The 15994-nt window shown below is 46.3% G+C and overlaps 2 protein-coding genes across 6 annotated transcripts in view; one reads left to right on the forward strand and one right to left on the reverse strand.

The window, feature by feature from the left end:
• Positions 1-15994, reverse strand: part of mocs1 (molybdenum cofactor synthesis 1) — a 132118-nt gene that overhangs the window by 98399 nt on the left and 17725 nt on the right. The gene's annotated exons all lie outside the window — the stretch shown is intronic.
• LOC132401041 (putative uncharacterized protein DDB_G0287113) lies at positions 7315-12943 on the forward strand. Its single transcript, XM_059982804.1, has 2 exons — positions 7315-7840; positions 12494-12943. The coding sequence occupies exons 1-2, from the start codon at positions 7326-7328 to the stop codon at positions 12534-12536; spliced, it is 558 nt and encodes a 185-aa protein (XP_059838787.1). The 5' UTR covers positions 7315-7325; the 3' UTR covers positions 12537-12943.

Here is a 15994-nt window from a genome sequence, read left to right on the forward strand (position 1 = left end):
AAGAAAATAGAGGAGATGGAGAATGAGGAGGCAGAGGAGATAAAAGAATAGATGGAGGAGGATGATGAGAAAATTGAGGAGAAGGTGGAGGGGAGGAGAAGGAGACCATGGAAGAGAACATGAAGGAGGAGAATGATGAGGAAGAGCAGGAGATAATGGAGGAGTAAAAGAACACAGAGGAGGAATTGGAGGATGAGGGGACAGAGAAGATGAAAGAGGGAGAGGAGGAAATGGAGGAGGAGGAGAAGATGGAGGGGAGGAGGTGGAGGAGAAGGGCAAGACTGAGAAGGAGGAGATGAAGATGATGATGAAGATGAAGAAAATGAAGCTGTAGAATAGGAGTAGAAGGAAAAGATGAAAGGGAAGGAGAAGGAAGAGATGAAGCAGAGGAAGAGCAGCAGGAGGAGATGGAGAACGAGGAGAAGATGGAGAGGAGGTGGAGGAGATGAAGGATGAGGAGGATGAGAAGATTGAGAAGATGAAAGAGTTGGAGAAGGTGGAGATGGAGGAGAAGAAGATAAATGAAGGTGGAGGAGAGGATGAAGGAGGAGAAAGATAAGGTGGAGGAGGAGATGATGGAGGAAGAGAAGATGGAGGTGGACGATGAGGAGCTGGAGGAGCAGATGAAGGAAGAGAAGATGGAGGCAAAGATGAAGATAAAGACAAAGAACAAAAATGAAGATGAATAGGAGTTAGGAGGAAAAGATAGAGGAGCAGGAAGGGGGGAGAAGATGAAGGAGGAGGAGGAGATGGGAAAGAGGAGGAGCAGAAGTGAAGATGGAGAAGGAGGGGAGGCGGAGAAGATGGAGGAGATGAAGGAGGAGGAATAGATAATTAACAGACAATAGCTGCAGAAGTAGACCAATCGGCCCCTCAAGCCATGGAGATCATGGCTCATCAACTACTATCAATACCCGGTTCCTGCCTTGTCCCCATATCTTTTGATTCCCCTATCCATAAGATACCTATCTAGCTCCTTCTTGAAAGCATCCAGAGAATTGGCCTCCACTACCTTCCGAGGCAGTGCATTCCAGACCCCCACAACTCTCTGGGAGAAGAAGTTCTTCCTTAACTCTGTAATAAATGACCTATCCCTTATTCTCAAACCATGCCCTCTGGTACTGGACTCTCCCAGCATCTGGAACATATTTCCTGGAACATATCTTGTCCAATCCCTTATTTAAATGTTTCAATCAAATCCCCTCTCAATCTCCTTAATTCCAGCATGTACAAGCCCAGTCTCTCTAACCTCTCTGCGTAAGACAGTCCAGACATCCCAGGAGGAGGAGAAGATGAAGGAAGAAGAGATAAAAGAATAGATGGAGGGGGAGGAGAAGCTGGAGGGGAGGATGGAAGAGAACATGAAGAAAGATGAGGAAGAGCAGGAGAAAATGGAGGGGAAAAAGATAGAGAAGTTGAAGGAGGTTGAGGAGGAAAGGTAGGAGGAGAAGATGGAGGAAGAGAAGAAGATAGAGGAAGAGAAGAAGGAGAAGAAACAGAAGAGGAAGGAGGAGAAAGAAAAAGGAGAAGATGGAGGGGAGGAGGTGGAGAAGGGTAAGACTGAGAAAGAGGAGATGAAGATGAAGTCAATGAAGACAAAGATGAAGAGAAGGAAAATGAACATGATGAAGATTAAGAAAATGAAGCTGTAGAATAGGAGGATTATAAGAAGATGAAAGAGAAGGAGAAGAAAGAGGAGCAGGAGGAGGGGGAACGTGGAGAAAATGGAGAGGAGGTGGAGGAGATGAAGGATGAGGATGAGAAGATGAAAGAGGAGAGATGGAGAAGGTGGAAATAGAGAAGATCGAGGAGAAGATAGATGAAGGAGGAGGAGGAGAAGATGGAGGAGGAAGAGGAGAAGGCTCAGTAGGAGATGATGGAGGAAGAGAAGATGGAGGCAGAGGAGATGAAGATGAAGACAAGGAACAAAAATGAAGATCAAGAAAATGAAAATGAAGACAACAAAGATGAAGATAATGAAGATGAGGATGAAGATAATGAAGACCATGAAGATGAAGATGAAGATAATGAAGATGGAGATGAAGATGAAGATAAGGAAGACGAAGATGAAGACGAAAACAATGAAGACAAAGACGAGGATGAAGATAATGAAGATGGTGAAGATAAGGAAGATGAAGATGATGAAGAGGAAGATAATGAAGACAATGAAGATGAAGATAAGGAAGACAATGAAGATGAAGATGAAGATAATGAAGATGGAGATGAAGATGAAGACGAAAACAATGAAGACAAAGACGAGGATGAAGATAATGAAGATGGTGAAGATAAGGAAGATGAAGATGATGAAGAGGAAGATAATGAAGACAATGAAGATGAAGATAAGGAAGACAATGAAGATGAAGATGAAGATAATGAAGATGGAGATGAAGATAATGAAGATGGAGATGAAGATGAAGATAAGGAAGACGAAGATGAAGACGAAAACAATGAAGACAAAGACGAGGATGAAGATAATGAAGATGGTGAAGATAAGGAAGATGAAGATGATGAAGAGGAAGATAATGAAGACAATGAAGATGAAGATGAAGATAATGAAGACGGAGATGAAGATGAAGATAAGGAAGACGAAGATGAAGACGAAAACAATGAAGACAAAGACGAGGATGAAGATAATGAAGATGGTGAAGATAAGGAAGATGAAGATGATGAAGTGGAAGATAATGAAGACAATGAAGATGAAGATGAAGATGAAGATAAGGAAGACGAAGATGAAGACGAAAACAATGAAGACAAAGTCGAGGATGAAGATAATGATGAAGGTGAAGATAAGGAAGATGAAGATGATGGAGGAAGATAATAAAGACAATGAATAAGATGAAGATAAGGAAAATGATGATGAAGATGAAAACAAAGACGAAGATGATGAAAATGAAGATGAATAGGAGTTAGAAGGAAATGAGAGGAGCAGGAAGGAGGGGGAGAAGATGAAGGAGGAGGAGGAGGAGATGGAGGAGAGGGAGGAGGAGCAGGCGCAGAAGAGAAAATGGATAAGGAAGAGGAGGGGAAGATGGAGGAAGAGAAGACGGAGGAAGAGGAAGAGGTAGAGGAGTTGGAGGAGATGGAGTAAAAGCAGATGAGGAGACAACAGAGAAGGAGCAAGAGAAGATGGAGGTGAAGGAGGTGGAGAAGATCGAGAAGACAAAGGAGGAGGAAGAGCAGCAGGAGGAGATGATGGAAAAGATGGAGATGAAAGAGGAAGAGAAGGTGGAGGAGGAGATGACGATGCTGAAGATGAAAATGAAGGCAAAAATGAAGATGAATGCAAAGAAAATGAAAATGAAGGTAAAGATGATGAAGATAAAAAAGATTATGAAGAGAAAGAGAAATAAGAGTAGAAGATGGAGAAGGAGGGGAGCAGATGAAGGAGGAGAAAGGAGAAGGCGGAGGAGGAGATGATGGAGAAAGAGAACACGGAGGTGGACGATGTGGAGCTGGAGGAACAGATGAAGAGAAGATGCAGGCAGAAGAGATGAAGATGAAGACAAAAAACACAAATGAAGAAAATGAAAATGATGACGACGAAGATAACAAAAATGAAGATGAAGATAATGAAGACCATGAAAACGAAGATGATGGAGACGAAGAAAAGGAAGATGATGACGATGAAGATGAAAACAAAGATGAAGGCCAAGATTATGAAGATGAAGAACATGAAGATGAAGAAGAAAATGAAGATAATAGGAAATGAGAGGAACAGGAACGAGGGGGAGAAGATGAAGGAGCTGGGGTGGAGGGGAGGGGGAGGGGTGAGGGGGAGATGAGAGAAAAAGAGGAAGGAGAAGAAAGAGAAGAGGAAGGAGGAGTAGATGCAGGAGGTGGAGGAGGAGAAGGGTAAGACTAAGAAGGAGGAGATGAAGATGAAGACAAAGATGAAGATAAAGAAAATGAAGCTGTAGGAGTAGAAGAAGATGAAAGAGAAGGAGAAGGAAGAGATGAAGCAGAGGAGGAGAAGGAGATGGAGAACAAGGAGAAGATGGAGAGGAGGTGGAGGAGATGAAGGGTGAGGAGGATGAGAAGATTGAGAAGTTGAAAGAGGAGAGATGGAGAATTTGGAGATGGAGGAGAGAATGAAGGAGGAGAAAGAGTAGAAGGTGGAGAAGATGATGGAGGAAGAGAAGATGGAGGTGGACAATGAGGAGCTGGAGGAGCAGATGAAGGAAGAGATGATGGAGGCAGAGATGAAGAAGAAGACAAAGACAAAGATTATGAAGACAAAGATGAAGATGAAAATGATGATGAATAGGAAAGAGGAAAAGAGAGGAGCAGGAAGGAGGAGGAGGAGATGGGGGAGAAGCTGGCGGAGGAGCAGAAGAGAAGATGGAGAAGGTGGAGGATGAGAAGATGCTGATGATGCTGAAGATGACGATGAAAACGAAGGCAAAAATGATGAAGGCAAAGAAGACGAAAATGAAGATAAAGACGAAATGAAAAAGATGATGAAGATTATGAGAAGTAGGAGTAGAAGATGGAGGAGGAGGAGAAAATAGATGAAGAAGTGGAGGAGATGGAGAATGAGGAGGAAGTGCACATGAAAGAAGAGAGGGAGGAGGTGGGGAAGGACCAGGACAGGATGAAGGACAAGGAGGAGGAGGGGAAGATGGAAGAGGATGAGGAAGAGAAGATGACGGAGGAGGATGGAAAGGGAGAAGATGGAGCAGACAACATGAAGGAGAAGGAGAAGATAAAGGAGGAGAGGAGGAGGAGGAGCAGGAGATGGAGAAGGGAGAGGAGAAGAAGGAGAATGAGGTGCAGATGGAGAAGGAGGATGGAATAGGAGAAGATAAAGGAGGAGAGGAAGAGGAGGACAGGAAGGACAAGATGGAGGAAGAGGATAAGAAGATTAAGGAGGCGGAGAAGATGGAGGAGATGAAGGAGGAGGAATAGATAATTAACAGACAATAGCTGCAGAAGTAGACCAATCGGCCCCTCAAGCCATGGAGATCATGGCTGATCAACTACTATCAATACCCGGTTCCTGCCTTGTCCCCATATCTTTTGATTCCCCTATCCATAAGATACCTATCTAGCTCCTTCTTGAAAGCATCCAGAGAATTGGCCTCCACTACCTTCCGAGGCAGTGCATTCCAGACCCCCACAACTCTCTGGGAGAAGAAGTTCTTCCTTAACTCTGTAATAAATGACCTATCCCTTATTCTCAAACCATGCCCTATTCATCAAACCATGACTCTCCCAGCATCTGGAACATATTTCCTGGAACATATCTTGTCCAATCCCTTATTTAAACGTTTCAATCAAATCCCCTCTCAATCTCCTTAATTCCAGCATGTACAAGCCCAGTCTCTCTAACCTCTCTGCGTAAGACAGTCCAGACATCCCAGGAGGAGGAGAAGATGAAGGAAGAAGAGATAAAAGAATAGATGGAGGGGGAGGAGAAGCTGGAGGGGAGGATGGAAGAGAACATGAAGAAAGATGAGGAAGAGCAGGAGAAAATGGAGGGGAAAAAGATAGAGAAGTTGAAGGAGATTGAGGAGGAAAGGTAGGAGGAGAAGATGGAGGAAGAGAAGAAGATAGAGGAAGAGAGGAAGGAGAAGAAACAGAAGAGGAAGGAGGAGAAAGAAAAAGGAGAAGATGGAGGGGAGGAGGTGGAGAAGGGTAAGACTGAGAAAGAGGAGATGAAGATGAAGACAATGAAGACAAAGATGAAGAGAAGGAAAATGAACATGATGAAGATTAAGAAAATGAAGCTGTAGAATAGGAGGATTATAAGAAGATGAAAGAGAAGGAGAAGAAAGAGGAGCAGGAGGAGGAGGGAGAACGTGGAGAAAATGGAGAGGAGGTGGAGGAGATGAAGGATGAGGATGAGAAGATGAAAGAGGAGAGATGGAGAAGGTGGAAATAGAGAAGATCGAGGAGAAGATAGATGAAGGAGGAGGAGGAGAAGATGGAGGAGGAAGAGGAGAAGGCTCAGTAGGAGATGATGGAGGAAGAGAAGATGGAGGCAGAGGAGATGAAGATGAAGACAAGGAACAAAAATGAAGATCAAGAAAATGAAAATGAAGACAACAAAGATGAAGATAATGAAGATGAGGATGAAGATAATGAAGACCATGAAGATGAAGATGAAGATAATGAAGATGGAGATGAAGATGAAGATAAGGAAGACGAAGATGAAGACGAAAACAATGAAGACAAAGACGAGGATGAAGATAATGAAGATGGTGAAGATAAGGAAGATGAAGATGATGAAGAGTAAGATAATGAAGACAATGAAGATGAAGATAAGGAAGACAATGAAGATGAAGTTGAAGATAATGAAGACGGAGATGAAGATGAAGATAAAGACGAAATGAAAAAGATGATGAAGATTATTAGAAGTAGGAGTAGAAGATGGAGGAGGAGGAGAAAATAGATGAAGAGGAGGAGATGGAGAATGAGGAGGAAGTGCACATGAAAGAAGAGAGGGAGGAGGTGGGGAAGGACCAGGACAGGATGAAGGACAAGGAGGAGGAGGGGAAGATGGAAGAGGATGAGGAAGAGAAGATGACGGAGGAGGATGGAAAGGGAGAAGATGGAGCAGACAACATGAAGGAGAAGGAGAAGATAAAGGAGGAGAGGAGGAGGAGGAGCAGGAGATGGAGAAGGGAGAGGAGCAGGAGATGGAGAAGGGAGAGGAGCAGGAGATGGAGAAGGGAGAGGAGCAGGAGATGGAGAAGGGAGAGGAGCAGGAGATGGAGAAGGGAGAGGAGTAGGAGATGGAGAAGGGGAGGAGCAGGAGAAGATGGAGGAGGAGGAGAAGAAGGAGAATGAGGTGCAGATGGAGAAGGAGGACGGAATAGAAGATAAAGGAGTAGAGGAAGAGGAGGACAGGAAGGACAAGATGGAGGAAGAGGATAAGAAGATTAAGGAGGAGGAGAAGATGGAGGGGTGGAGACGACCATGCAAGAGAACATGAAGGAGAAGGATGAGGAAGAGCAAGAGAAAATGGAGAAGTAAAAGAAAATAGAGGAGATGGAGAATGAGGAGGCAGAGGAGATAAAAGAATAGATGGAGGAGGATGATGAGAAAATTGAGGAGAAGGTGGAGGGGAGGAGAAGGAGACCATGGAAGAGAACATGAAGGAGGAGAATGATGAGGAAGAGCAGGAGACAATGGAGGAGTAAAAGAACATAGAGGAGGAATTGGAGGATGAGGGGACAGAGAAGATGAAAGAGGAAGAGGAGGAAATGGAGGAGGAGGAGAAGATGGAGAAGGGGGAGGAGCAGGAGAAGGAGCAGGAGAAGGAGCAGGAGAAGGAGCAGGAGAAGGAGCAGGAGAAGGAGCAGGAGAAGGAGATGGAGCAGGAGATGGAGCAGGAGATGGAGCAGGAGATGGAGCAGGAGATGGAGCAGGAGATGGAGCAGGAGATGGAGCAGGAGATGGAGCAGGAGATGGAGCAGGAGATGGAGCAGGAGATGGAGCAGGAGATGGAGCAGGAGATGGAGCAGGAGATGGAGCAGGAGATGGAGCAGGAGATGGAGCAGGAGATGGAGCAGGAGATGGAGCAGGAGATGGAGCAGGAGATGGAGCAGGAGATGGAGCAGGAGATGGAGATGGAGATGGAGCAGGAGATGGAGATGGAGATGGAGATGGAGATGGAGATGGAGGAGGAGCAGGAGATGGAGAAGGAGGTGGAGCAGGAGAAGATGGAGGAGGAGGAGGAGGAGGAGGAGAAGAAGGAGAATGAGGTGCAGATGGAGGAGGATGGAACGGGAGAAGATGGAGGAGACAAAATGAAGGAGAAGATAAAGGAGAAGAGGAAGAGGAGGACAGGAAGGACAAGATGGAGGAAGAGGATAAGAAGATTAAGGAGGAGGAGAAGGTGGAGGGGTGGAGACAACCATGGAAGAGAACATGAAGAAGGAGAAGGATGAGGAAAAGCAAGAGAAAATGGAGAAGTGAAAGAAAATAGAGGAGATGGAGAATGAGGAGGCAGAGGAGATAAAAGAATAGATGGAGGAGGATGATGAGAAAATTAAGGAGAAGGTGGAGGGGAGGAGAAGGAGACCATGGAAGAGAACATGAAGGAGCAGAAGGATGAGGAAGAACAGGAGACAATGGAGGAGTAAAAGAACATAGAGGAGGAATTGGAGGATGAGGGGACAGAGAAGATGAAAGAGGAAGAGGAGGAAATGGAGGAGGAGGAGTAGATGGAGGGGAGGAGGTGGAGGAGAAGGGCAAGACTGAGAAGGAGGAGATGAAGATGATGATGAAGATGAAGAAAATGAAGCTGTAGAATAGGAGTAGAAGGAAAAGATGAAAGGGAAGGAGAAGGAAGAGATGAAGCAGAGGAAGAGCAGCAGGAGGAGATGGAGAACGAGGAGAAGATGGAGAGGAGGTGGAGATGAAGGATGAGGAGGATGAGAAGATTGAGAAGATGAAAGAGTAGGAGAAGGTGGAGATGGAGGAGAAGAAGATAAATGAAGGTGGAGGAGAGGATGAAGGAGGAGAAAGATAAGGTGGAGGAGGAGATGATGGAGGAAGAGAAGATGGAGGTGGACGATGAGGAGCTGGAGGAGCAGATGAAGGAAGATAAGATGGAGAAGGAGGGGAGGCGGAGAAGATGGAGGAGATGAAGGAGGAGGAATAGATAATTAACAGACAATAGCTGCAGAAGTAGACCAATCGGCCCCTCAAGCCATGGAGATCATGGCTGATCAACTACTATCTATACCCGGTTCCTGCCTTGTCCCCATATCTCTTGATTCCCCTATCCATAAGATATCTATCTAGCTCCTTCTTGAAAGCATCCAGAGAATTGGCCTCCACCACCTTCCGAGGCAGTGCATTCCAGACCCCCACAACTCTGTGGGAGAAGAAGTTCTTCCTTAACTCTGTAATAAATGACCTATCCCTTATTCTCAAACCATGCCCTATTCATCAAACCATGACTCTCCCAGCATCTGGAACATATTTCCTGGAACATATCTTGTCCAATCCCTTATTTAAACGTTTCAATCAAATCCCCTCTCAATCTCCTTAATTCCAGCATGTACAAGCCCAGTCTCTCTAACCTCTCTGCGTAAGACAGTCCAGACATCCCAGGAGGAGGAGAAGATGAAGGAAGAAGAGATAAAAGAATAGATGGAGGGGGAGGAGAAGGTGGAGGGGGAGGAGAAGGTGGAGGGGGAGGAGAAGGTGGAGGGGGAGGAGAAGGTGGAGGGGGAGGAGAAGGTGGAGGGGGAGGAGAAGGTGGAGGGGGAGGAGAAGGTGGAGGGGGAGGAGAAGCTGGAGGGGGAGGAGAAGCTGGAGGGGGAGGAGAAGCTGGAGGGGAGGATGGAAGAGAACATGAAAGATGAGGAAGAGCAGGAGAAAATGGAGGGGAAAAAGATAGAGAAGTTGAAGGAGGTTGAGGAGGAAAGGTAGGAGGAGAAGATGGAGGAAGAGAAGAAGATAGAGGAAGAGAGGAAGGAGAAGAAACAGAAGAGGAAGGAGAAAGAAAAAGGAGGAGAAGATGGAGGGGAGGAGGTGGAGAAGGGTAAGACTGAGAAAGAGGAGATGAAGATGAAGACAATGAAGACAAAGATGAAGAGAAGGAAAATGAACATGATGAAGATTAAGAAAATGAAGCTGTAGAATAGGAGGAGTAGAAGAAGGAAAGAGAAGGAGAAGGAAGAGGAGCAGGAGGTGGAGGGAGAACGTGGAGAAAATGGAGAGGAGGTGGAGGAGATGAAGGATGAGGATGAGAAGATGAAAGAGGAGAGATGGAGAAGGTGGAAATAGAGAAGATGGAGGAGAAGAAGATAGATTAAGGAGGAGAAGGAGGAGAAGATGGAGGAGGAAGAGGAGAAGGCTGAGTAGGAGATGATGGAGGAAGAGAAGATAGAGGCAGAGGAGATGAAGATGAAGACAAGGAACAAAAATGAAGATCAAGAAAATGAAAATGAAGACAACAAAGATGAAGATAATGAAGATGAGGATGAAGATAAGGAAGACAATGAAGATGAAGATGAAGATAATGAAGATGGAGATGAAGATAAGATGAAGATGAAGACGAAAACAATGAAGACAAAGACGAGGATGAAGATAAGGAAGATGAAGATGAAGATGAAAACAAAGACGAAGATGATGAAAATGAAGATGAATAGGAGTTAGAAGGAAATGAGAGGAGCAGGAAGGAGGGGGAGAAGATGAAGGAGGAGGAGGAGGAAGAGATGGAGGAGAGGGAGGAGGAGCAGGCGCAGAAGAGAAAATGGAGAAGGAAGAGGAAGGGAAGATGGAGGGAGAGAAGACGGAGGAAGAGGAAGAGGTAGAGGAGTTGGAGGAGATGGAGTAAAAGCAGATGAGGAGACAACAGAGAAGGAGCAAGAGAAGATGGAGGTGAAGGAGGTGGAGAAGATCGAGAAGACAAAGGAGGAGGAAGAGCAGCAGGAGGAGATGATGGAAGAGAAGATGGAGATGAAAGAGGAAGAGAAGGTGGAGGAGATGACGATGCTGAAGATGAAAACAAAGGCAAAAATGAAGATGAATGGAAAGAAAATGAAAATGAAGGTAAAGATGATGAAGATAAAAAAGATTATGAAGAGAAAGAGAAATAAGAGTAGAAGATGGAGGAGGAGGGGAGCAGATGAAGGAGGAGAAAGGAGAAGGCGGAGGAGGAGATGATGGAAAAGAGAACACGGAGGTGGACGATGTGGAGCTGGAGGAACAGATGAAGAGAAGATGCAGGCAGAAGAGATGAAGATGAAGACAAAAAACAAAAATGAAGAAAATGAAAATGATGACGACGAAGATAACAAAAATGAAGATGAAGATAATGAAGACCATGAAAACGAAGATGATGGAGACGAAGAAAAGGAAGATGATGACGATGAAGATGAAAACAAAGATGAAGGCCAAGATTATGAAGATGAAGAACATGAAGATGAAGAAGAAAATGAAGATAATAGGAAATGAGAGGAACAGGAACGAGGGGGAGAAGATGAAGGAGCTGGGGTGGAGGGGAGGGGGAGGGGCGAGGGGGAGATGAGAGAAAAAGAGGAAGGAGAAGAAAGAGAAGAGGAAGGAGGAGTAGATGCAGGAGGTGGAGGAGGAGAAGGGTAAGACTAAGAAGGAGGAGATGAAGATGAAGACAAAGATGAAGATAAAGAAAATGAAGCTGTAGGAGTAGAAGAAGATGAAAGAGAAGGAGAAGGAAGAGATGAAGCAGAGGAGGAGAAGGAGATGGAGAACAAGGAGAAGATGGAGAGGAGATGGAGGAGATGAAGGGTGAGGAGGATGAGAAGATTGAGAAGTTGTAAGAGGAGAGATGGAGAATTTGGAGATGGAGGAGAGAATGAAGGAGGAGAAAGAGGAGAAGGTGGAGGAGAAGATGATGGAGGAAGAGAAGATGGAGGTGGACAATGAGGAGCTGGAGGAGCAGATGAAGGAAGAGATGATGGAGGCAGAGATGAAGAAGAAGACCAAGACAAAGATTATGAAGACAAAGATGAAGATGAAAATGATGATGAATAGGAAAGAGGAAAAGAGAGGAGCAGGAAGGAGGAAGAGGAGATGGGGAGGAGGGGGAGAAGCTGGCAGAGGAGCAGAAGAGAAGATGGAGAAGGTGGAGGATGAGAAGATGCTGATGATGCTGAAGATGACGACGAAGATGAAGATGAAAACGAAGGCAAAAATGAAGATGAAGGCAAAGAAGACGAAAATGAAGATAAAGACGAAATGAAATAGATGATGAAGATTATGAGAAGTAGGAGTAGAAGATGGAGGAGGAGGAGAAAATAGATGAAGAAGAGGAGGAGATGGAGAATGAGGAGGAAGTGCACATGAAAGAAGAGAGGGAGGAGGTGGGGAAGGACCAGGACAGGATGAAGGACAAGGAGGAGGAGGGGAAGATGGAAGAGGATGAGGAAGAGAAGATGACGGAGGAGGATGGAAAGGGAGAAGATGGAGCAGACAACATGAAGGAGAAGGAGAAGATAAAGGAGGAGAGGAGGAGGAGGAGCAGGGATTGGAGAAGGGGGAGGAGCAGGAGATGGAGAAGGGTGAGGAGCAGGAGATGGAGAAGTGTGAGGAGCAGGAGATGGAGAAGGGTGAGGAGCAGGAGATGGAGAAGGGAGAGGAGCAGGAGATGGAGAAGGGAGAGGAGCAGGAGATGGAGAAGGGAGAGGAGCAGGAGATGGAGAAGGGAGAGGAGCAGGAGATGGAGAAGGGAGAGGAGCAGGAGATGGAGAAGGGAGAGGAGCAGGAGATGGAGAAGGGAGAGGAGCAGGAGATGGAGAAGGGAGAGGAGCAGGAGATGGAGAAGGGAGAGGAGCAGGAGTTGGAGAAGGGAGATGAGCAGGAGATGGAGAAGGGAGAGGAGCAGGAGATGGAGAAGGGAGAGGAGCAGGAGATGGAGAAGGGAGAGGAGCAGGAGATGGAGAAGGGAGAGGAGCAGGAGATGGAGAAGGGGAGGAGCAGGAGAAGATGGAGGAGGAGGAGAAGAAGGAGAATGAGGTGCAGATGGAGGAGGACGGAATAGAAAATAAAGGAGGAGAGGAAGAGGAGGACAGGAAGGACAAGATGGAGGAAGAGGATAAGAAGATTAAGGAGGAGGAGAAGATGGTGGGGTGGAGACGACCATGCAAGAGAACATGAAGGAGAAGGATGAGGAAGAGCAAGAGAAAATGGAGAAGTAAAAGAAAATAGAGGAGATGGAGAATGAGGAGGCAGAGGAGATAAAAGAATAGATGGAGGAGGATGATGAGAAAATTGAGGAGAAGGTGGAGGGGAGGAGAAGGAGACCATGGAAGAGCACATGAAGGAGGAGAAGGATGAGGAAGAGCAGGAGACAATGGAGGAGTAAAAGAACATAGAGGAGGAATTGGAGGATGAGGGGACAGAGAAGATGAAAGAGGAAGAGGAGGAAATGGAAGAGGAGGAGGAGAAGATGGAGAAGGGGGAGGAGCAGGAGAAGGAGCAGGAGAAGGAGCAGCAGATGGAGCAGCAGATGGAGCAGCAGATGGAGAAGGAGATGGAGAAGGAGATGGAGAAGGAGATGGAGAAGGAGATGGAGAAGGAGATGGAGAAGGAGATGGAGAAGGAGATGGAGAAGGAGATGGAGAAGGAGATGGAGAAGGAGATGGAGAAGGAGATGGAGAAGGAGATGGAGAAGGAGATGGAGAAGGAGATGGAGAAGGAGATGGAGAAGGAGATGGAGAAGGAGATGGAGAAGGAGATGGAGAAGGAGATGGAGAAGGAGATGGAGAAGGAGATGGAGAAGGAGATGGAGAAGGAGATGGAGAAGGAGATGGAGAAGGAGATGGAGAAGGAGATGGAGAAGGAGATGGAGCTGGAGATGGAGCTGGAGATGGAGCAGGAGATGGAGCTGGAGATGGAGCTGGAGATGGAGCTGGAGATGGAGCTGGAGATGGAGCTGGAGATGGAGCTGGAGATGGAGCTGGAGATGGAGCTGGAGATGGAGCAGGAGATGGAGCAGGAGATGGAGCAGGAGATGGAGCAGGAGATGGAGCAGGAGATGGAGCAGGAGATGGAGCAGGAGATGGAGCAGGAGATGGAGAAGGAGATGGAGATGGAGATGGAGGAGGAGCAGGAGATGGAGAAGGAGGAGGAGCAGGAGAAGATGGAGGAGGAGGAGGAGGAGGAGGAGAAGAAGAAGGAGAATGAGGTGCAGATGGAGGAGGATGGAATGGGAGAAGATGGAGGAGACAAAATGAAGGAGAAGATAAAGGAGGAGAGGAAGAGGAGGACAGGAAGGACAAGATGGAGGAAGAGGATAAGCAGATTAAGGAGGAGGAGAAGGTGGAGGGGTGGAGACGACCATGGAAGAGAACATGAAGAAGGAGAAGGATGAGGAAAAGCAAGAGAAAATGGAGAAGTAAAAGAAAATAGAGGAGATGGAGAATGAGGAGGCAGAGGAGATAAATGAATAGATGGAGGAGGATGATGAGAAAATTAAGGAGAAGGTGGAGGGGAGGAGAAGGGGACCATGGAAGAGAACATGAAGGAGGAGAAGGATGAGGAAGAGCAGGAGACAATGGAGGAGTAAAAGAACATAGAGGAGGAATTGGAGGATGAGGGGACAGAGAATATGAAAGAGGAAGAGGAGGAAATGGAGGAGGAGGAGTAGATGGAGGGGAGGAGGTGGAGGAGAAGGGCAAGACTGAGAAGGAGGAGATGAAGATGATGATGAAGATGAAGAAAATGAAGCTGTAGAATAGGAGTAGAAGGAAAAGATGAAAGGGAAGGAGAAGGAAGAGATGAAGCAGAGGAAGAGCAGCAGGAGGAGATGGAGAACGAGGAGAAGATGGAGAGGAGGTGGAGATGAAGGATGAGGAGGATGAGAAGATTGAGAAGATGAAAGAGTTGGAGAAGATGGAGATGGAGGAGAAGAAGATAAATGAAGGTGGAGGAGAGGATGAAGGAGGAGAAAGATAAGGTGGAGGAGGAGATGATGGAGGAAGAGAAGATGGAGGTGGACGATGAGGAGCTGGAGGAGCAGATGAAGGAAGATAAGATGGAGAAGGAGGGGAGGCGGAGAAGATGGAGGAGATGAAGGAGGAGGAATAGATAATTAACAGACAATAGCTGCAGAAGTAGACCAATCGGCCCCTCAAGCCATGGAGATCATGGCTGATCAACTACTATCTATACCCGGTTCCTGCCTTGTCCCCATATCTCTTGATTCCCCTATCCATAAGATATCTATCTAGCTCCTTCTTGAAAGCATCCAGAGAATTGGCCTCCACTACCTTCCGAGGCAGTGCATTCCAGACCCCCACAACTCTGTGGGAGAAGAAGTTCTTCCTTAACTCTGTCATGAATGACCTACCCCTTATTCTCAAACCATGCCCTCTGGTACTGGACTCTCCCAGCATCTGGAACATATTTCCTGGAACATATCTTGTCCAATCCCTTATTTAAACGTTTCAATCAAATCCCCTCTCAATCTCCTTAATTCCAGCATGTACAAGCCCAGTCTCTCTAACCTCTCTGCGTAAGACACTCCAGACATCCCAGGAGGAGGAGAAGATGAAGGAAGAAGAGATAAAAGAATAGATGGAGGGGGAGGAGAAGGTGGAGGGGGAGGAGAAGCTGGAGGGGGAGGAGAAGGTGGAGGGGGAGGAGAAGGTGGAGGGGGAGGAGAAGGTGGAGGGGGAGGAGAAGGTGGAGGGGGAGGAGAAGGTGGAGGGGGAGGAGAAGGTGGAGGGGGAGGAGAAGGTGGAGGGGGAGGAGAAGCTGGAGGGGAGGATGGAAGAGAACATGAAGAAAGATGAGGAAGAGCAGGAGAAAATGGAGGGGAAAAAGATAGAGAAGTTGAAGGAGGTTGAGGAGGAAAGGTAGGAGGAGAAGATGGAGGAAGAGAAGAAGATAGAGGAAGAGAGGAAGGAGAAGAAACAGAAGAGGAAGGAGGAGAAAGAAAAAGGAGGAGAAGATGGAGGGGAGGAGGTGGAGAAGGGTAAGACTGAGAAAGAGGAGATGAAGATGAAGACAATGAAGACAAAGATGAAGAGAAGGAAAATGAACATGATGAAGATTAAGAAAATGAAGCTGTAGAATAGGAGGAGTAGAAGAAGGAAAGAGAAGGAGAAGGAAGAGGAGCAGGAGGTGGAGGGAGAACGTGGAGAAAATGGAGAGGAGGTGGAGGAGATGAAGGATGAGGATGAGAAGATGAAAGAGGAGAGATGGAGAAGGTGGAAATAGAGAAGATGGAGGAGAAGAAGATAGATTAAGGAGGAGAAGGAGGAGAAGATGGAGGAGGAAGAGGAGAAGGCTGAGTAGGAGATGATGGAGGAAGAGAAGATGGAGGCAGAGGAGATGAAGATGAAGACAAGGAACAAAAATGAATATAAAGAAAATGAAAATGAAGACAACAAAGATGAAGACAATGAAGATGAAGATGAAGATAATGAAGATGGAGATGAAGATAAGGAAGATGAAGACGAAAACAATGAAGACAAAGACGAGGATGAAGATAATGAAGATGAAGATGAAGATAGGGAAGATGAAGATGAAGATGAAAACAAAGACGAAGATG

This window comes from Hypanus sabinus, chromosome 10 (assembly GCF_030144855.1).
Source record: "Hypanus sabinus isolate sHypSab1 chromosome 10, sHypSab1.hap1, whole genome shotgun sequence".
NCBI lineage: Eukaryota > Metazoa > Chordata > Chondrichthyes > Myliobatiformes > Dasyatidae > Hypanus > Hypanus sabinus.